The sequence below is a fragment of the Numida meleagris genome, chromosome 6 (assembly GCF_002078875.1).
Source record: "Numida meleagris isolate 19003 breed g44 Domestic line chromosome 6, NumMel1.0, whole genome shotgun sequence".
NCBI classification, from domain to species: Eukaryota; Metazoa; Chordata; class Aves; order Galliformes; family Numididae; genus Numida; species Numida meleagris.
The window spans coordinates 52,033,597-52,055,822 of NC_034414.1; the positions used below are offsets into that span (position 1 = coordinate 52,033,597).

At 38.5% G+C, this 22,226-nt stretch overlaps 1 protein-coding gene across 10 annotated transcripts in view; it reads left to right on the plus strand.

Moving 5' to 3' along the window:
• The window catches only part of KLC1 (kinesin light chain 1), a 41,151-nt gene extending 19,337 nt beyond the window's left edge, over positions 1 to 21,814 (plus strand). For 3 of the 10 annotated variants that reach the window (XM_021402035.1, XM_021402033.1, XM_021402034.1), the window contains exons 6-17: positions 30 to 117; positions 748 to 849; positions 1,464 to 1,637; positions 1,779 to 1,878; positions 2,692 to 2,741; positions 2,830 to 2,897; positions 4,081 to 4,189; positions 6,398 to 6,559; positions 11,183 to 11,313; positions 15,945 to 16,011; positions 16,685 to 16,745; positions 17,379 to 21,814. In XM_021402035.1, coding sequence (XP_021257710.1) covers positions 30 to 117; positions 748 to 849; positions 1,464 to 1,637; positions 1,779 to 1,878; positions 2,692 to 2,741; positions 2,830 to 2,897; positions 4,081 to 4,189; positions 6,398 to 6,559; positions 11,183 to 11,313; positions 15,945 to 16,011; positions 16,685 to 16,745; positions 17,379 to 17,389 — 1,123 coding nt within the window. In that variant the 3' untranslated portion in view covers positions 17,390 to 21,814. Of the gene's footprint in view, positions 1 to 29; positions 118 to 747; positions 850 to 1,463; positions 1,638 to 1,778; positions 1,879 to 2,691; positions 2,742 to 2,829; positions 2,898 to 4,080; positions 4,190 to 6,397; positions 6,560 to 9,845; positions 10,471 to 11,182; positions 11,314 to 15,882; positions 16,012 to 16,684; positions 16,746 to 17,378 lie in introns of those variants that run through there. The other 7 variants (XM_021402026.1, XM_021402025.1, XM_021402027.1 and 4 more) reach the window with 7 other exon arrangements.

Below are 22,226 nucleotides of genomic sequence, written 5' to 3' on the forward strand. Positions count from 1 at the left end.
AGTACTAATTCTCTCTTTTTAAAATTCAGAGACCAGAACAAATACAAAGACGCAGCAAATCTCCTGAATGATGCCTTGGCTATCCGTGAAAAGACTTTGGGCAAAGATCATCCAGCGGTTTGTATACGTGCAATACAATGCTATACTATGCAATACTGTGTTTTTAGATTTGTTTTTTGATGAATTTTTTTTTTTCCAACTCATTCTAATATTAAACTCAACAGGAAAGTTTTTAAGAGCTGGCTTATCTCTAAACAGCACAGGTAGGAGACCACATTGTAACATTCCTCATTTTCTTTTAAATATGAGCATTATATTCAATGCTGTTTCACCACAAATGACTTACACTTACTTGATTTTTTTGGATCAGATTGCATGGATCTTCTATGGAAAATGAATTTATAAAGAAAAACGTTAATTTGCTTACTCGAATCACTGTTGATTGAGTGAACTCAGAATGAAGGTGTTTGTTGCTGATTTGTTTTGCTGCTCTTTTTAAATGGAACATAAATCAAACTTCCATACTCAGTGTTAAAAATCAGTGGGGTATCTCCCATCACGTGGCTTGCTTGGAAGTGAGACAGGCCTGAGTGTAAATTTGTGGGGTAACTTCGTGAATGACATTTGGTAATTTCTTCATTTGCAAAATTCAAGAGGAAAATTTGAAAACATCAGTGCACTGCAAGTATATTAATTTGATATTTGTATCAGCAAATTGACGTAATGAATACTTCTCTCTGTTGGCAGGTGGCAGCAACTCTAAACAATCTTGCGGTTCTTTATGGTAAACGGGGAAAGTACAAAGAAGCTGAACCTTTGTGTAAGCGAGCTCTGGAAATCAGAGAAAAGGTACTGTTGCAAAAAAAAAAAAAAAACAACAAACCAAAACCAAAAAAAAAAACCAGAACACCTTGTGTTTGTTTTGTTTTGATTAGATCAAAGTAGTCAGCAACATCTGAAATGCAAAACCGTGTTTAATTCCAGTAATCCTACAGAACTGTTGCAGCACTCTGGGTATATTCTAAATTCTGTATTTTGTAATAAACCTTCTCTACCTTTTTTTCCCCTTCTGATTGTTAAGGGATCTTTTGATTTGGCAAGAGCACTGAAATTAAGCAGGAAACTTAATTAAAACTTTTAAATTGATTATTCTAGGACTATGTGGACATTTATCATGGTCCATGTTGACTGAATGTCTGCATCTTTGGGCTTATCTGGATTATATGCTGCTTTTAATGTAATTATGTGACTTAAAATATACCTGTTATAAATTTTCTACAGCCTTCTGAATTTGTAATATCATTGAGTAATTTTCATATCCTTCTCATGTGAAGTTCTCTTTCATCATCTTCGTGTTGAAATTTCTGAGGAATCAATACTAATGGGCTATTTCTAAACGATGCACTTCTAAACCCTGCTATAATTAATGGAAAATGATTTAATATGAGGTATTTCTTTTTCAGGTCCTGGGGAAAGATCACCCCGACGTTGCCAAACAGTTAAATAACTTGGCTTTACTCTGCCAGAACCAGGGTAAATATGAGGAGGTAGAATATTACTATCAGAGAGCACTGGAAATTTACCAAACTAAGCTGGGACCAGATGATCCAAACGTTGCAAAAACAAAGAATAACCTGGTAAGGCTTTTATAAGTAATTCTAAGAAAAGTAAAATTTTCTCATCAATTGAATATATTCAGTACATTATTCAGAATGTATTGCATTTACTGTATTATTTCTTTAAGTACTGATGTCTTTTTGGGGGTGTTTTGTTTTTAGGCATCCTGCTATCTAAAACAGGGTAAATTTAAGCAAGCGGAAACTTTGTACAAAGAGATTCTTACTCGTGCTCATGAACGGGAATTTGGCTCTGTAGATGGTAAGAAACTTAGTCCTTAGACTTGAAAATATGTTTTATTTTTGTAGTAGTTAGGATAGAAAATTTGTAGGAGGGTGATCTTATCCTGATTAGAATGGTCTGCTTGAAGCAAATTTGAGAGGTGAGATAACAGATGCATTAAAATACTGTAAAATTCAGCATAAGGAAGCATTTAGTAGATACAGCAGTAACATTTAATTCAAAAGGAAAGTTTCTTCAGTGAGGGAGCCTTGGTTAGGTTTATATCCCCTGCATCATATTTCTGGCATAATGTATTTTATGCACAACAGAAACTAATTTAACATTTTTATAGATGCTGAAAATGTCACTTTCCAATCATTGGAACAAATTTTTAAGGACATAGTGAATATATTGATGAGTCATTCACTAACATATTTAAAGAATTTAAGGATAATATACGCTTTACAGGTTACACTGTACATTGAAGTCAAATCCATTTCATCAACTATAAATCACAGAATTTTTATTGCATTCTGTGACAGAAGCATATGCACCACTTAGTAGATGTCAAAATTATTGTTATGGTAAAAGAAACAAATGCATGCTTGCTGGCACTTAACTAGATGTACGACAAATTGATGGCAGTACATATTGACTTCAGAGCTTCTCAGAAGTAACTGTTCCTAAGTTCAGATCAGGGAAAAAGACAGAACTGTAAAACAATTAGAAAACGTTTTATTCATCTGGTGCTTCTTTCTGTGGTTCTTAGCCTTATTTCAGAAGGGTTAAAATATTGCAATGGACACTTTGTAGCTTTGTACTTCTGTAAAATATTTTCTTCTGTTTCATTAGGTGAAAATAAGCCTATTTGGATGCATGCGGAAGAGAGGGAAGAGTGCAAAGTAAGGCCACTGTCACGAATCTTTTTTGAAGCTTCTATTATTTTAGTTACAATGAGTTATTTTTCTTTAATGTTAATTTGCTTTTTAGGGAAAGCAAAAAGATGGCACATCTTTTGGAGAATATGGTGGCTGGTACAAAGCTTGCAAAGTTGATAGGTGAGTATTTCCTTTATTGGACAGACCACATGGCAACAGACAGTATCCAGAAAGGTCAGACTAAAGCATGTTTAGAAATGAGAACAAGTGAGCAACTTGCTTAGGGCAACAAAAACCACAGTGTTAGATATTCAGGCCCAGTGCTGGCTTTCAGGAACACAGATACTAGCAGTTTGCAATCCTGAGGCTGTTTTTAATGTAGGCTGAGGAGATCTAGTGCAGGTCACCTTTCTTTTTATACTTTCGGTTGGCATGCGTGCTCTCCCTGCCCCAGCAAGGCCTGTAGGGAAGGTCAGAAGTGAAAAGGAAACTGTGCAAATACCTGGGCCCTGAGTTTCTGGCTGGCACAAGAGAGCAAAGTTAAAACTGCTACACTTCTGCATTATTTGAGTTTCTAAAGCCTGAAGAAAGTTAATCTTGTGTGAATGAAAACATGCATCTTTACGTGGAAGAAGAGAAACAAGAATTTCAGCTTGCATCATACTTGAATTGCACGCGTGCTTTGTTTTAATTTTGTTCTAAGGCATGAGGAATGTTTTTCTCTGCTGTTACTGGAGGAAACCTTCAAGCAAGAACAGTGTGACTGAGCTAATTGTCATTGCATCATTGAATCAAAAATGTCTTGGGAGTCAGATTTGCTAGTGGAATGCGCTGGGTTTTTTTCCTTTGTTCTGTTCTTCAAGCTTTGCACAGAAACTGAAAGTAGTTATTAAGTAAAAGCTGATGGAAGGAATTGTTAATTCAGAGTTGGGCTAGGTGATCTCCGGAGGTCCCTTCCACCCCCTATGGTGCTGTGATTCTGTTTTGTGACTAATGTGTGCTACAGTAACAGTCACTGTATGCCCGAGTAAGCACATCTTCTGGATGCTTCAGAATTACTCAGTTGGACACACTAGAACTGAGCTAAATTTTTGCCTCTCGAGATGCATCTGAGAAACATTCCAGTTTTCTCATGGGTAGATCCAGAGACTAGTTACTGACATTCAGGTTCAAGGATGCTGACTAACGATAGCATGAAATGTTAGTGCAGTTTGAGGGGGCGTAACAGATTTTTCATGTGTGTGTAGTAAGGTATAGTGTATTTCAGGAGACTTGGTAATTACAAAAAGATTATATTAGTTCAGTTTTTATTAGTTTGTGAATTGAGAAGAATCTAATGTATATGTATGTATTTTTTTATTAGTCCAACAGTAACAACTACATTAAAGAACCTGGGGGCACTTTACAGACGACAAGGCAAATTTGAAGCTGCTGAAACATTAGAAGAGGCAGCAATGAGATCTCGTAAACAGGCAAGTATGAAAATTCCCCTTATCTCTGTGTTATGGTCATGCAGATTTTCAACTTTGGTGTCGATCCCCTCTTCAGAATATGTAAACATTTAGCTATTTGCTAACTGCTGCCTGATGTCCCTCTTGAATTTTATTCATATCTGGTGACAAATCTATATCATCTTAATCTTGCAACCCAGTTAATTGCTAGAGAGGTGACACCAAGTACCTGGGACACGACTGAAATTGTGGGTGAAATTACATGGAAAACAGATAGACAATAAGCCTGGCGTCAGCCAGAGTCCTCAGAAGGAGAGAGTCCCCTGGGAGAGAGACTGTAGCTAAGGGAGAGTGGAGAGTTTCTGGTGATAATCTCCTTTGCTAGTACATAAGACTGGACAAGCGAAGAAGGCTTGTTGATCAGTGTTAAGATGAAGACCAAAAATAAGAAAATCTTCATGAATTAAAAAATAATGTGGATAATTCCATTCTAGTTCTGGTTTTTGTTTTTTAAGGAATAGTAAATAAGATTTGTGTTTTTCAGAAGTGTGTTTTTTATGCTGCCATCTAAAATTCTGAACTCAAAATCTTAGTTCAAGTAAACTAACTTCGATAATGTACTATATCTTATTTGATTTTTTTTATTCAATTGCTTATACTCATTTGTAACTGCATTTTGAATAATAATCTTTGATGGTTGGTGTATTGTACAAGCTGACTTTTGGAGAAGTGATAGAGCAATTACAACTCAAGCTCTTCTAGCGAGTTTAGCAATAGATCTCTTTGATATAAGGTGAAGTAAGTTCACTCTTTGACAAAACTAGCTGATGGAAAACTAGCAAATGCTTGCCAAATAAGCAGAATGAAACTGGGAAGAGAAATGTATGAACAAACGTGGGAGAAAAACTTGTTTTTTATTTGCTTTTAAGCTTTAATTTTTTTTGTGTGTGTGGTAAAACCTAGAACTGATTATTTGGGAATTAAGGATAGACCTCTCTGATAGCAAGTTTCTCCTCTTTTAGAGTCCCTGTTAAATCAGCCCACTTCTGGCTTTTCAAAACCATTGGGAAAACTGTTCCTGGTCTTAATTTTCCATTTGAGCCTGGTACTATTTCTTTTTTAAGCTTTTTCAGGTCTTCATTGGTGTGTAATATACCATCTACAGTGTTATACTCCAAAATATCTCATTACACACAGCACTAGATTTGGACACACAGGAAACGCTGCTGTCATCCTATCAGCATTTAACACTGCTTTTTCCTTTTAAGTCTGTTAAAGGACAGTCAGGGTTAATGCATTTCCCCTTCTGAGCTATAAGCAAAGAGGTGGTTTTTTCCCACGTGTTGAAAAGGATCAGTTCTTCATGGTTCTGTTCTCCCTCATGCATGTTTAATTTGCAGCACCAGTGTAAAAAATAGAATAGTTGGGATTTCTATATGGTTTTAGTGTTCTTTTTTATGTTGTGCTGCATTTCATGGATTTGCCCTGGAAGATGACCTACTTCATTTGTTGCTAATGCTGCAAAGTGAAAGACGTGGAATATTTTCTTATCTATGAAGTATTCATCTTGGATAATATCTTCCTGCCAGCAAATATTATTTATGATGTGGAGTAGGCTTATTATAAAGAAAGATGAACCTGAACGTGATTTGAGCTTTGTTTTTATTCTAGTTCCTTTGTTAAAGGCTTTTGCCTTTAGTTTTAATGCAGGATTTTCATAGAAGGTGTCACTTAAAGATATTTAAAAGATTATCTGGTAATTGATGGTAATTGATTCTTTAACAACAGGCATACATTTTACTGACTATATATCTACTCTGTTCTGCCTGCTATAAGCTTAAATTCTATTTTATTTCTGAAGGATGAATTCTATTTCTGTATTGTGTAATATGTCAGTATTTTAAAATAAAACAGACTGTGTATAGGGATTAGATGTTCAGACCCCTGCAATGTTCTTTCCAGAGGCAGATGAATACTACGCCATTCGATAGGTAGAAGACTGAGAAATATATTGACTGTTCATGATCTGTAAAGTCTTAAATATTAATCTGGTGGCCAAATGGCTTCAGGTGAGTGGCATTAATGCCAGGAGGCTTTTCCAAATGATGGAAAGGAGGAAAAGAATGGCAAGTCACTGAATGCCCAGCCTACCAGACGAGCTGTCTGCTTTGTGCTGTGTTGATGCCTGCAGTGCGGGACAGTTAATCTTGATTGTCTTCTAATTCTCAGGGTCTTGACAATGTTCATAAACAGAGAGTTGCTGAAGTGCTCAATGACCCTGAGAGCATAGAAAAGAGGCGAAGCCGAGAAAGTCTCAATGTTGATGTGGTAAAGTACGAGAGTGGTCCCGATGGAGGCGAGGAAGTGAGTATGAGCGTAGAATGGAATGGGGTAAGTACAGTACACAGTTTAAGAAAATAGCCTAGATAAATTACCACCATAACAAATACAGCTATCCATTCATCAGCCAATTGAATTGTCACTGGTTCATTGTTAATCAACTTTATTTCGTAATTGCCCGGAATAGATTAAGAAATCAAGAATAACATCTTGTTTTTCATAAGATAACCTAAAAAAAGTTCTGAAATTTTAAAGTATCTGTTCCATTATGGTCGTGAATGGTGAAATTTTTTCAAGAATCCTGAGCAGTTGTATTTAACACTGAGATGTTTTAATGCTGATTGAGTGTCCTGGTTATGGTCTGGTGTTTAATTACTTTTCAGTGGTTTCTCTTCACTGGTAGGAACATTCTCGCAATTAACTTTTGCTTTTACTTTTGTCCTGCTTATGTCATGTTTTCCTATGTTTTATGTGTTTGTTTAAAAGTACTGCATCTGTTGGAATCAAAAAACATTTGCTATGGAGATGTATTAAGTATTAGAGACCTTAAAGTAAGTTGATTAGCCTAATATTAAAATAGTTCCAATCTCTACTTTACACAACTTGTTAGAAGAAACAGCCTAAGCTGTTGCACAATCTGCCTTAAAATGCAGTGCCATCACAAAAACCGGACAGTAATTTCACATTTCCTAACTGAAATATTAGTATCACTTTCCCATACTAGAATTTGATTGGAGTCGGGGCTTGTTCTACTTTGTTTCCCATGCAGTGGCCTCACTGCGCAACACGGAGCGTCACAAAGTAAAACTACACGTATGATATGTTGACATATGCACGTTTTTACCATTGTTTTGGTTTCTTTCAGAGTCAGTGCAACCTTCCAGTTAATAGATGTGATTTATGAACTTGTTTGCTTCTGTCACCAGCCTCCCCGTGCTTTATCCCACTGTTTGCAATAGGATATCTGTTGCACTGATAGCTAACTCCTGACTTTAGTTCTGCTGAAAATACTCTGTTAAACAGTTTCCAAAGGTGGTGTGCTTGTGTGCTTTTGCTTTGTGAGAGGGGAAGTAGCCTACTTCACAATACCGAGTCTTCTGAAGTTTCATTTCTCTTCCAGCAGCAATCTTTGTTTGTCTTAAGCCACACGTTAAAAAGCTTACAGGTCCAAAGAAACCTTGATGGAACGTTCCGGTTTAGTTTCTAAGGAGAACGTCCTTTCTGTCTTTGATTTTGTCTCTTTCTTGTTTTCTTGGCATTGGTGTTCTCAGTGCCAAGACAGTCAATCAGCATCTATTGTGAATAATACTGCATCATTAATAGAGCCAAAGTAAGGTTGGATAACTCTTTTTCTTTTTTTAACTCTATAATTTTGCCCATTCATCGCTAGAACTGTGTACTGTACTCCTCCCTTAATTTCTGCTGTACTTTGCATGACTATAAGTTCTAAATGGATAAAACTTCTTTCTGTTATTGACATTAATTAAACAAGCATGCAGGTTTTGATCGAAAGAGCTTTCTGGAAAAACAACAGACAGTATTTCTAGGTCAATATTTGACTGAAACTCAGTGACAAAATCTTTCATCTGAAAAATTAAATTTTGACCTCTCAAGGCAAACTTCTCATTTTTTAGTGTGTTGAAGTGGCTTTGCTTTATTGTGATCTTTTTTTTTTTACAGTTTTTTTTTCTCTTAAGGTATCTTATATTATATGTTTTACATAAAGTGGGCAACTCTCTCTCCCTCTACCCTGCTGGTGTTTCTATCTCAGTGCTGTTCTTCCCTGTACGTATATGGTGTAGTTTTATTTACCCTCGTGTGTTTCCTCCAGACAAAATATTCTGTTTCACAAGGTATAATAGTATACTCTTTATTGAGCAGGTAAGAGCTTAAAGTAAGGCCTGCCTTTGCCGCTTAAATTCTTCCGAGGTGCTCAAGCTGTCTCATGCTCTTGGCTGTCGGAGAGAATAGATGGAGTCTGTAGAGCATCAGGTAGAGATCTGGAGAATTACCCTTAGAATCATTTTAGATTTGCTTTTCTACCTCAAGATTCTTACCACTTAGTATATTTGCATCGTCTTTTGTCCACATCTCTTTCTTAAGAAGGAAATAATGTTATGCCCTCTGGCATGACTTTTAAGAGAGTGCTGATGAGTACGTGTGACTGCAACATTTGTAAACTGATTTTGCAGCTTTTGAGCATGCAAGTCCACTTCAAGGTGTGAAATGAAAGCAATAAATTTTGCTACCGTGTATTAGCTGAAAGCAGAGGTAGCAAAGATTGGCAATTAAACTTTGCCACAGAAATTGATATCTCTGTGGGTTTTTGTTGTTTTTGCTTACACTGGATTTAGGAACTGTTTTAGCCTGAACTCCTGATTTGAAGGTGTTTTGTTAGTCCTACAGAAAATGTTTAACTTCAAAGCTTGATGCTTTTATTTCAGATTTGAAGTACCCAAAAGCTTGCTTATTCTGAATGTCCTCGTTAGAATAATAAAAGTTAGCCACTGTACCTACCACATTTGTCTTGCCTTTGTTATCTGGATGATTAGGACTACAAAATCAGTAACGTAAGAACAGAGGAATAATTAATTACCTTTTCTATCGATCCAATACTTCTGACTGGAATTTTTTACTTAAATTTATTAAATCCTGCCAAACAGAAGTATATTTGTAAAACAGTGAAAAACGAATTCGATGTAGTATGAGCCACACACACCCTTTGGTTACATTGGGATCTTCTGATCACTTTGTAGCAAGGCATCTTGCCATTTCCAAGACTCATAGTAATTACTGTGTTGTTCCACTTGCCCTTTGTGAGACTGAGTTGACAGCTCCGGTGGATTCTAATCTCTTAAAAGAGTGAGCAGAGTTTTGTCTGGAGGTCGGGGAAAAACCTTTCTTCTTTCAGTTTTGCTTGAGGAGAATTCCTGACAGAAGTTAAAGCTGAAATGAATGCACCTTGCTCTGTTGCCTTCTGTTTTTTTTTTCCTTTTTTTTGCATTTACCAGCTGAAAAGATCCTTTTTTTGTTTATGAAATGTAATGTTTAAAGCTGTCCCTTGTTAAAGACCGTTTGTATTTTGTACCAATTCTAGCTTAAAAAAGCACGGCTTTTTTATTCATGCTCATTTACATTTTGCATGCTAGTGATAGTAATTTCAAGGGCCTGTGCTCTGTACTTCAATGCAGACTGAGTACTTGCTCTGTTTTTCAAAAAAAAGAAAAAGTGTTTTGAGCGTGACCTAGAAATACTGTAAGCATAACTGTGCAAAATGGAAAACTGTTGCATTTTTCCCAACAGTTTCATTCAGTTTTTCTCTCTCCGTTTCTGACAGGCCTAGATGCCTTTTGTGATTCTTATACTGTCTCCTGCATGAAGGGCGTGCACCATCTTCAAGCTTTAACTTCTCTCTTCAGTACTGACTGCTGTGTTTTAGCAAACCCCCTAAGGTTCTTGTCAGAGCTACACCTCCCTGTAAACTGGCCATTCCTTCAGTGCTGGTGTCTCTTTGGTTTTCTATTTCTGTACACGTGTAGCTTTGCCAAATATGTATCTAGTCATACAAAATGTTATTACAACCATTTGCTGTGTAATACATTAGTAAAGAATTAACAATGAACTTTATAAGTAGCTGTTCACTATGGGAAAAAAAGGTAGTTAAAAGTATCACACAAGATATTATTGAAATGGCATGATGGTGATCTTTCCAGGAGGAAAAAAAACCCAAACCCTTAAAAGTAAGGCATGTTCTCCAAGTGCTTTAAAATGTATTTAGAGACCTATTACATGGTTAACATCAATATGGAACTCTGGATGTCTTCACTTATGGTTATTCTAAAGTAGCATTGCTGTTTAGTCTTTGTGTGAAATTTTGGCAAATATGCTTTTCTCTACTAATCTTGGTGTTCAGTGATTTGTGTATTTGTCTTTCTAACTTCTAATAAACTCACTCCAACTCAGGTGTCTGTCTTTGTCTGCTTAATAGCACTTTGCTTTCTTCTCCAACTCTTCCTCTCATAATCACATCGGGTACCTCTGACGTAGGAAGTGGTCACTTCTAATCTCACTAAACTGTTTTGTTTTTTTAAGAGTAAAGCATTAAAAAATGTGCTCGGCTGGAAGCTTTGGATGAGCACAGCAGTGTAAAACATGAATGCAGTGTACAGAAAGTGCATTTTTGACGTGTTTTACATTTGCCTTGGTGAGAGTTAAAATGAGGCACAGGAATTTAACCGTAAATGTCTCTGATCAGAAATACTTTGTTTGGTGATGTTAGGATTAATTGAACATGTTTGCAAATGATGTAGATATTTAGAAAAAATAAAACAGTTTTTTCCTAGACTGGAATGCTTTTGTGTGGGGCTTGTACTCTGTTGAACACGATGTGCTCACACGAAATGGCACCATGGTGATGGTGAATGGTTTGACATATTGTGGTGGCTTTTTTTCTAATGATTATGAATCATCACTTGAGCATGTCTTCACATTTCAGAAATCTTTGGTGCAGTTTGATGCAAGGAACCATTTTGGATTGGTAAAGTTGTAGCTCTATAGTATTCTGTACTTAGGTAATTGCACCGCGTCAGTATTTATAGCAATAAACATTTTGGAGCCAGGTTTGGGGGAGGGCTGCAGACTCTTTCAGTTTCACATCTGTTCAATTTTTTTCAGGATGGCACTGGATCTTTAAAACGCAGTGGTTCCTTTAGCAAACTTCGTGCTTCCATTAGACGCAGCAGCGAGAAGCTGGTTAGAAAGCTGAAGGGAGGAAGTTCACGAGACAGTGAGCCCAAGAATCCAGGGTAATTATCTCTTCTTAGCTGTGCTGGTGTGCCCTTGTTCTGTGCCCCTGCTGTAGCCTAGCGCAGTACCTAGGACAGCGTTTTCTTCTCTGCTTGGCTAACTGCATGTCACATAGAATAATATCATAAAGAAAAATGAAATAGCAGATTTTTTCTTAAGCGTATAATTGAAGTTCTTTAACATCTGAGGAATTATATTTGCTTTTGAGAGAGAACTCGGTTTTTAAGCACCTTTTTCCTCTTTACTGCTTTAGCCACTTGAATAAAAATGCCTCTTAAAATTATTGGTCAATGCCAGTAAACCACAAAATTCTCCTTTTTGCACAGTGATAAAGGATGGTAAGTGTTGATAAAGGATGGTAAAGCTAGAATACAGGAAGCTATCATTCCTGTAGCTTAATATAGTTATAAGCGAATAACTGACTTAAGCCCTTCTCAGTTTATATTTTTGGGAAAGCACAAATTTCAGAGAGCGGAGGAGAACGTTGGAAAAACTTGAACCTATTTGTGCATCTCATGAGCATTTGAACCAAAGTGAAGTCAGTGGCAAAAATTCAGATTTTAATGATTAAGACTTAAAACTTTCTTCGTTACAGTATGATTAAGGATTTGGATTTGTGTATATTTCTAATAAACGCATAACAAGTACTCATAATTTTCTGGCTGCTGCAGACACGTTGAAATGTTAAAAATGTAGTACTCCAGTTTTCATAGTAAATAAATGCTTTCAGTTTTCCCTTGCTCTGGAAAACTGAAACTCAGTTGATAGAAAGGTCTTTGCCAATGTGAATTTTAACTGTTTTAAAACAGTTAAATTAGAGGTCTTGGATTCACTTCTGGTAGAGTGACTGGATCTTTGAGTAATACAGTAGGTGAGTGATGACGGTCGTATCTGAGACAGTGATCTGCAGGCAGATTCTCAACATGTTTTGTTAGTGCCCCCAGTGAAGTTTCACCTTACTGTTTTCATGTGGCTCAAAAACATTATGCTGCAGTATGCACAAAGATTCGTGATTATTCATCAGCCTTTTTAATTCTCTTCCTCACTTACCTGCTTGAACTTCAGCCTGACCTGATTTTCCAAATTTGTAATGGACATTTCACTGTGAGCTGTCACGGACTTAGTTTGAAGGCACTGAATCAAGTTCAGAGTCAAAACTCCCTCTGTGTTTACTGATGCATAACTGAGAACTGCCTCTGCCATGATAGGTTGGGAATAAACTGTGAAAAACAAAATTAGGAGGAAGAAACATACAAATGTGAAATGGGTAGGTGAAACAAGCAAAGGCAAGACAGAAAAGAAAAAAAAGAATTTCCTTCTTGATTTCAGTATTAGCATTTCTGTACCTTGCTTAGCGTTATGTTTCTTCTCATTTCTACCTGAAGTTTGTACATCACAGGGCAGGCTTGTTCTTGTATCAATATAAATATAATTTCAGACCTAATTTTACATTTTCTTTTCCCTTGTTGTGAGACTTGAACAGGTCTTCAGTTTCTTAAAAGACAAGGTTTTATTCCTTGTTTTCTGTATTAGAGAGCTAACTTTTTCTGCAGTTGAAGTAACTGCCTGATGATAGGTACGGAAAATCAGAGTTATGCATAGCTGAGGGCATTTGGCTTTGCAGCATCTTGAAAAAAACATTCTTATTGTCTGCATTTCTGTAACGTTATTTGACCAGAGAAGAAGTAATCTACCCACTTTAATGCTAATTATACTGTAGGGTCTCTATCACCTCAGATAAAGGCGTTGAAAGGAAATGAATTTGGAAAGATGGCGATGTATTCCGTGTTTTCCCTTTTTGACAAAGTATTCTTGGTTTTAGATGTCAGGGTAGTTCCCAAAGAATAGAATGTTCTTAAAACTTGTAATCAACGTGTTGCATTGGCAGCCTCTTACATAGGTGTGCATGTTGAGTGTGTTGACAAATATTAGAATTTCTGTCTGTGTAACACACAGAACCTTTAAAATCTTAATTTATACTAGCATATGGTATTAAAAATAGGTAAGATTCCTGGTATTAAACACCAACACTGTAGATCATTAAGCGTAGGTGTACATATTGATACTGTAAGAAGATACTTGAATTTCGCTTTCTGAGGAAACCTGAAGTTAAATACACTTTTCCTGAGTTCAATAAAAGGGATATTAAGTTTTTATAATGCCAACCATTTTGTCATCTCATTATACGCTAAATATTCCAATACTGACACTGCACAGGCACAAGTCACTTTTGCCCAGTCAGCTGCTCTAGGCAGAAGACACAGGTGCCTCCCTTCTTCTCAGCATTGCCTCTGCATTTGCTGCTAGCATCTCTGAAGATTAGAATCATGGAATCACCAAGGTTGGAAGAGACCTCCAGGATCGTCCAGTCCAGCCATCCACCTGTCACTGATACTTCCCACTAAACCACATCCCTCAGCTTCGATCTGAAGTTTATTTGCACTTGCTGCTTGCACTGTGCTTCTGTAAATGGTAATTGGTGGTGCTGGTCTGATTCTAAATGAGAAGCTCTCTAAGAGAAATAAATGAATATCACAGCATGAAAGAAAGACTTTTCATCTTGCTGCTTGATACAGAAAGAAAACAAAGTGGAAAACGTACCAGGGAAATTATTGTCAAAAAGCCTTCTGCATTATTTAATGATAGAAAACAAAGAACAGATTTCCTAGGAACTGTTCATTGAAACATACAGTATCAGAAGCATCGTATCATTTTTATTTATCGTATTTCAGAATTCAATTCTGCAGCAATTGAACCTTGATTATGTGATGTTAGGTTGGATTTTTTTCCCCACTTCCAAAATTTGGGCAGTAGAGCAGAACAGTCCAGGTTTTGTAATTAAAAAAAAAAAAAAAAAGCTTTCATTGCTGCTATAAATATTCAGCAGAAAAGCAGCGATGTGTGTCCTTGCTAATCAGGCAATCAAATTTCTAACGTGGAGAGAAAGAGCATTTGCCAAACTGGAGTTCTCAAGTATTTCTTAATTAAAGGTTAATTCTTCTTAAAGCGCTTGATTTCTAAGAACAAAACAAGAAGCATCTCATGGGAGATTAAAGAAGTGGAGTTTTTTGTTTTTATTAAAATACACTTCAGCAAGGACCTAAGAAATGGTACCAGTGGAATTGTTTCTTTCCCTGGCAAGCTTTCCATCAACCTTTGTGCTCTTTTTCACAAGGATTTTATGTGGTGTTTGTGTTAGATGGATTAACTAGCTTTGACTTCCATTTATAACTCTGTTGTACATGTTTCCTTGAGGAAAGGAGAGGCATATACCATGCATGAGTCTTTGCTTCATTGTTGCTAACACTCATGTCAAATACTTTAAAGTGTGTGCATACCAGCTTTTGAAATGCTAGGAGGAAACCCGGTAGGTCTGTGTTGTGCAGCATCTGTTGCCTGTGTTGGTCAGTGTTTTGGTTCATTATTCTGCTAAGCCTTTGCTTTATGAAAGCATGTAAACCACGGGCTTCGCTTTGACTGCTGGTAGTCTTCAGTAGAAAGACAGTGTGGTTACAGTCTGACGTGAGGCGTATGGATAAAGCTCTCCGTGATTGGAAGGCCCGGGGAGCTTCGCCAGGCCCACAGTAAGGATGTAGGTTGTGCTGCAGGACAAGTGCTTCATTCTGTCGTGAGGAGTCCACCAGCATGCATTCAGAGCTCTCCTTTAGGAGCGTTTAACTCATTAAAGAGCTAGTCGGAAATCAAGGCAAACCTGGGGCATTCCGAGTAGCACACAGACTTTGGGATGAAGGACACTGGCCTTCACGTTGTACGTCACTGTGAAGCTTGAGACTAATCCAGAATTTCCTTAGACGCGCTTTAAAATACTTTTGTTCAATGTCATATATGACTGAGTAATGTAGATACGTGATGAATCCTCACCTCAAACAGCAGTAGATATTGCTGTCAGCGCAGTGATATTTTGGCTGTCAGTAGCTTGTGTGTAGGGGATTCCATTGTTGCTTTTCCCTCACCTGTTGCTTTCAGTACAGCATTGTAGGGCTGCTGCTGCTGCTCCGGGCATTGTAAAGCTGCCAGGACCCGAGTTAGCAGCAGCAAGCATCTCATTTCCCATCACTTTGAAATGCATAAAATAAAATATTTTAAAACTGGTTTTTTTTTTTTGAAATAATAGATTCTGGACATTATATAGACAAGGGAGAAAGTACGTAACTAACGTTTGGTTTAGCTTTTTCCAACTTAAGTGCTGCCTACGTGACGGTCTATTCATTTCACCAGTTTCTCCTGAACTGTCAGAATGCTTTTGCTTTTATAACAAGCTGTGTAAATATGAAAATGAGGGTTAACTAATTAAAAATTAATGCTAAGTGAGTGTATTAATTGGATGTGCTTTAAGAAATTGAGATTTTGTTTTAAATTGCCATTAAATCAACTGCCTGATGTGTTTAAGCTCTGAGGAGCTTGTAATTGATTTCGTATGTAATTTAGAACTGACTATAATATTTTAATCATACAGTTATCTTAAAGGGTATTCCTCAGATCACTTTGGGGGCTTTGTTAAAACTCCCTTAACTGTGCATTGGTCGTTGTTATACTTGTGTTTGTAGAGCTGTCAGTGTTCAGCTATTCTGATGGGTTTATCCTTGCATGTTCACTGTCCTGGTTGCAGCATGAAGCGTGCCAGTTCTCTGAATGTTCTTAACATGGGTGGCAAGGCTGCTGAAGATCACTTCCAAGTAAGAAGCCCTACAGTATTCTTACCAAAATAGATGATATTAGTAGGGTTTGGGATAAAAATATTATGTAAATAATGGAACGGCAAATTCCTGGTGATTGGCAAGATTCTGCTTGAGTAAGATACTGAAAGCATGTGCTTAACGCATCGTGCAGTAACACTTCTTGAGAACTATATTTCAGTTTAAGGAAGTGCTCAAGTCTTGAGTAAAAAGCATTGGTTTTCATGATATCAAGCAGTCTCTGGGTTTGTCTAGCTATTAAAATGGATATGAATCTTCTGGAATATTATGTTCTTTAAACACTTAAAACCAAACAAAAAAAAAACCTTAAGAACTTCCAAAGCTTAGGTTCTAAGTGTTTTTTTTCTTCAGCATCTTTATTGAAAAGGGCCCCATCGTCCTAACCTCTGTACATTTTCAGATTTCCTTAAACGTGGCCTCAGTTATTTCTGAGGTTGGAGAGGAACAGTCTCTAAAAGTTTGTCCCATCTGTCTTATGCTTCTGCTAAAACAAAAGCTTAACTACACACGGTGTGCCCAATTGCCGCTTCCCATTTTCTGTTTTTCCCTAATAAGCCATTGTTTCTTATATTGTCAACTAAGCTAGCAATGTTCTACGTCCTAAACAGTGTTGTGCATTTTACTAACACCATAACTGTAACTATAATTGTAGGGAGGTGTAATTGCTGCTAATGAAACCACTCATGAGGATCTTGCTCGCTGTTTGTCCTCAGGTAGCAAGAAAGCCCAAACTGTGACTCTCATTTTGCTGTTGAGTGGCATACAGGTTTCGTTGTTCTCTACAATGAAAGTACTGCAGAGGTTTCTGTGGTGTGAAATATATGCAAGTCTTTGCGTAGTGTGAACTTTAGCCAAAAAAAACCATCAGGATAAAGCATAAATCTTTGTAGCAACAGTGCTGAGGTTTCAAACTGTCACGTCCTGGGTGCCACTAAGCTGAATTCTCAGTATTGAATTGATGCTACTTCTAAAAGAATTGTTTAATATTTGTGTACACACTGCAAGATACAAATGAGCTATCAACTTCTTGTGAGCTTTTGAGCTTTTCTAGTTCACCCACTGCAGACGCTTGTGGTGGTTCCCACAGATGGGTATTCCTGCTCTGGGTAGGGCCTGGGTTAGGATTTCAGAGGCTGTGCCGATCTCAGTAGATCTGTGCAGTAGCAGTAGTTGACAGCTGGGGAAAAAGATGCTCATTAGAGTGTGCGAGTCCCTCAGCACAACATTACAAGGTCAGCTCGCTCTAGTTCCTGTACTTTTTTCCTGTTTGTAATTTCATTTGCTTGAACTATCTGGACATCTGCGTAATTTGTTTTTTTGTGTGTGTTTTTCCCCCCTTCACACAGGAACGAAATAATTGTCTGACAGACTCGAGAGCTCTGAGTGTCAGTCAAACTGATTTGGCGCATTGAGATTCTTGGACAGAAGCTAGCTAATATTCCTTTGTGAATAAAGAAGCACTGAGATCTTCAAAGCTTTGGTTCCTCATCATTACGTGTAGGAACATGTATAGGAACACCTAGTTCGTAGATTTTTTTTCCTCTTGGTTTTGCAACGGACTGCTGTTATTCCTTTTCTAAATAGGGATAATTTACAACATGGCATTAGTGGGTATTTTCTTCTAAAAGAAAACAGTATAGGTATATATTGCTCATTGCACTGCTCCCATTCATGTTACTTACATTGATTTCTTTAGGAAGTCTGAGTAAAACAGCAGCCAAACAACTGTAAAAATGCAAACATATTTAAAGCATACCAAAATGCAAAGATGCTTGAAAATGAGGGCAAAATGAAACGTGTAGCGGTAAATATATACAGCGCTGGAGAAAAGGATAAGTTGTGTGCATTACTGTATCCACTCAAACTCAACATACTGTACTGGTGGGGCTCTCCATCGCACCACTGATTATTTTAATGTTAAAGACCTGAGCTAGCAAAACAGCACTTAAACACGGATTACTTAACCACTAGATCGAGCTAATACATTGTATGAGATGGCTGGGGTTACGTTACATATAGCACGAATAGGAATTCCCGTGACCGTAACTTTGATACCTGTTGATAAAAGTCTTAGGGCACAATAATGGATGGAGATAGGACAGTTCAAGCTGATGAGAACAAATGGAGAATGTTTTGACCTTTGTCTCGTATGGTGGAAGGATGCCGAAGTTCTGGACTGCATCTGTCCCAGAGCAGCTGCTGTTGCTCCTGGGGAGACGCCGCGCCTCAGGTTGACTTTCCCGCTTGTCCACTGGAACGCGGTCCCTGTTCTCTGCGTGCTCCGAGTGCTCCGGCACGTCCCTGTGCCCATCCCACACGCCGCCTCTCTCCGCAATAGCTGATGCCAGCAGAAGCGGGCAGCTGCCGGCCGGGCTGCTGCGCTGGGAGCAGCTGCGAGCAAAGGAGCACTCCAACCTTACGGGCCCCGGTGGAAGCGCGGGATGGCCGTCGGTGGCAAGCAACTCGTTGGGCCACGCAGCCGAGTTAAACCTACTTACGGTTACATAGATGCTGTTTGTGTAAAGGACTGCTGCTGGAACCAAGTATGCAAGTTTCAAGTATTCCATAGACACTAGTATTTTCTTTTGCTTTTCTGTAAAGCTTGTCATTTTGTCCATCTTTTGTAGAAACTTCTATTTGTGCGAAGTTGGATGAAAAGGTTTAAAAAAAAAAAGTAAAAATGCATTTGTGGTCGTAGTTGTGAGTTAGAAAATGCAGAACAGAGTTAACTTAAGGAAAGCTGGAATATCCGTTCAGGATCAGCACTGACTGAAGGAGGTAATGGACAAGTTTTAGTGTTTGAACAGGCTGTGAAGAGTCCTTAGAATTAGTACTTCTTAGAAGTATTCCACTGCTTTTGCTCTGGTTCTAAGCTGTGTTACAGTACCTGCTGCGTATGTCTGCACTCGCCCATGTTTACCAGAGGTACCGTGTCAGCATCTCTGAAGAAAGCTGCACGTGGTGCCCCTGCTACGAGGACAGCTTAGAGACGGTGAGATACGATGCTGCTAATATGTAGAAGTTTAGCACAGAATAGTGCAATTCATTAATGAACTTGAGCAAGAACAAGTTGTTGCTCAGTTATCTTAACAATATATACTCATATAATGTAGACTCTTGAGTTTTAATCTTTTATTAAAGAGCTTTTTATATAAGAAAATATATATATCTAATATATACTTTTCCCCTGGAGCAGAATGCGCTGTGTGCACCCACTGGTCAATGGGGGTCTGTGCAGAGAGGCAGGCTGAGCGCTGTGCAGGGAGCCCCGTGCTGGGTGCTCACTCAGCACTCGCTGCCCAGCGCCAGCTCCCACAGCGGCGCTGCCTGTCCCGGCCGCTGTTCTGTGACAAGCTCCGACTGCAAACACCCCGGAGAGTGCCCCTGCTTCACAGCAGCGCGGTGCTATTGCTGCAGGAGCGGCTCAGTGGGCCTGGTAACAGCGTTCTGTGGAGTTCAGTGTTTCACTCCGAGGCGTTTATAGAAGCCTAACTTGCTTTGAATTTTTTTTTTTAAAAAAAGCTATTTGGGCACAGAACGGAGTTTGGTAATAAGGAACTACTTGAAAGAAATGGAATATCTTCAAACACTTTTGTCTTTAACATTTAAAGGAAATTCTTCGCAGACTCTAAAGTTTAAATAGAAACACTGAATGGTGTTAATGGTTAAAGTACATGAAGCTTCCAAAATGCATGACCGGAGTATGTGAGCTCTCTCACTGAGGGCTGCCCATAGCTCTTACTGTTGCTGGTTTTACCAGTGCTGTGCTTTTACACGTTTTATTCTACGTTTTGAAGCATGTTGGAAGATAAATCTGAATTGCTGAGCTACAGCTTACTGAACAATTCTTACATTTAAATATTTTTTTCAGAAAAGAAACCCAAATTTCCTAAACCCCAAAGGACGATGGCCAAGTACTTAGAAAAAGTCTTACAGCTACGAGCCAGTGTGCTGCTCGTAGTCTGAGAGAAACTTTTACCCTGCAAAACCAAACTTAGAGTCAAGCTGAAGTCCTTGTGTTCCAGTCAGGAATTAGCTCCTGCCGTGACCTGCCTCGTACACACTGCAGTATCAGGTGGGCTTCTTAGTTTGCTTTGACGTAGGATTTTCTTTCTGAATTTCCTCAGTTCCCATTGCAGCTAGCAGTCTGCATGAAGTGCAAGACCAAAAGACCCAACTGTTGAATTCTTGGATGTCTTCAGTACCAAATTTAAATCAATAGCTCTGAAGCAGAAAACCGAAAGAGACCTTTGGAATGGACAGGCATCTTGTCAGGAGAACTGCAGCCTTGGTAGTACCTGGTTTTTAATGTGGCATGTGTTTCCTTGTTCAGAATTGTGAAGCTGAACTTCATTACAAAGGTTACAAAGACTTGAGGTTATGCCAGTTGCTCTCCTGTTGGCAGCAGCTCACTGAGGCTGGTGAGCCCCATGTAGGAACAGTCGTATGCAAACGATTGACAGAAGCTGCCTGCTGCCTTTCTCTCCGGCAGTATTTGTTCCGAGTTTGGATCTCGTTAGTTCTTACTGTAAAATGCAACCATCTCATGACCAGCTCTTCCAGAGGAGTAACCGGGCTGCTCTGATGGCTGTGCTTGTAGTGCTGCAAGGACAGGGCACGGCAGTTAAGCAACAGAAAAGCAATAGGGCACGTTTGAGTTCGTATCTTTCCTTAAAACAAAAGTCCCCAAACCTCCTGGAATTGTAGCAAATTAGAACTGGTTTTAAGCTTGAGAAGTATTTGTCCAGTAACTTTGAAAAGTGTGGTTCTGTTGCAAATATGTAGTAAAAGATGTGCAGTGCTTCAGCAGCAGTGTGTTTACAGTACTTTTAGAGAGTGCTAGCTTTAGCTTTTGTGACACAGGTGCTGCACTGTGTGTGACAGCTGCTAAGAGCAGGGCAGTTCGGGTTATGTCAGCCTGTCCTGAGAGAACAAATCTTAAAAGATACCTGATGCTATGAAGATTTGCTTCCTTGTAGCAACTTTACATTGTCACCAGCATAGAAATATTTGAAATATCAACCTTGGGGTTTTGTTAAGTGGTTTCAAGTTGAGGTAGATTTTGAACAATTGCATTTGATGTTTCTCAAACCATTCTTGATAGGCTCAGCACACTGATTAGGCAAGGTCAGTAGTTAAGAAAAAATATTTTTAATGTTGATTTATCATTTGGAGGAAAATAGCTTTGGTTTTATATATAAATCTTTTTTATGTGTGGATTTCGTATCTGATTACAAACGTAAAACTTTCTAAGATTGGCTTTAAAATGCAGCATTTTGCTCTCCATGTCTCACTGCTGTTGGTTACAGCTATGGAAGAAATCCAGTGCAGAGGTCACTTGTTTGTCTTACCGCAGAACAAATGGCACGTGTTACAAATAGCATGCACTGTCATTTCATCAAGAAACTTGGAACGAGATTGTTTTTGTGCTTTACTACATCTGTTCTCTAAATATATCGCTCGTGTCTATTTTTCTTTACAAATCAACCTGGCTTTACTGCTCAAGAGCAATCTGTTTCCAGAACTCTGTATGGTTCTTCTGAAAAAGGTCCCTTGAAATGCATCACAGAGCTGTAGATTAATCTGAAGCTGTTTAAAAGTTTTTCAAAGTGTAGAAAATAAAATACTTAAAATATCTCACAGGGTAAAAACGAGTATACTCAACACATCCTAGAATGTAAATTTTCTTTGTAAAAATTGGTTCCATTTTTCCTGTACAGAAACAAATCTCGGTTGTGAAATCCAAAGATGAATAAAGCTGTATAAAGGGAAGGTTCCTAAACTGCGTTTATTAAAAGTTGTGTGTCTCAGCGGCGTTAACACAAGATGGAGTGGGGTCGATGCTTCCCCAGAGAACGGGGGTGTCCCGTCTCCATCCCCCGAAGCTGTTCTCACGTGCAGCTCAGGCTCCAGCGCTGGGTGTAACTGGTGACAGAAGGGGCAGAAACTGCGGCCATTCCTGCTGAGCCTCGAGCCATACGTGAGCCTGCTCTGAAGGCAATGCCCAGAGAGGCAGGCAGGCTCCGGGGATGGGGGTTGACTGACTGCTGTTAAGCAGCTGCCTCCACATCTGACCTTAGAAATATACATAAAAAATGAAAATCCACCAAAACTATTACAAGAGGATGAGCAGGGTACCAGACAAACTCACTGGGAGGCGGGCCAGAAAAAGGGAGAATAATTCGTTTTTTTCC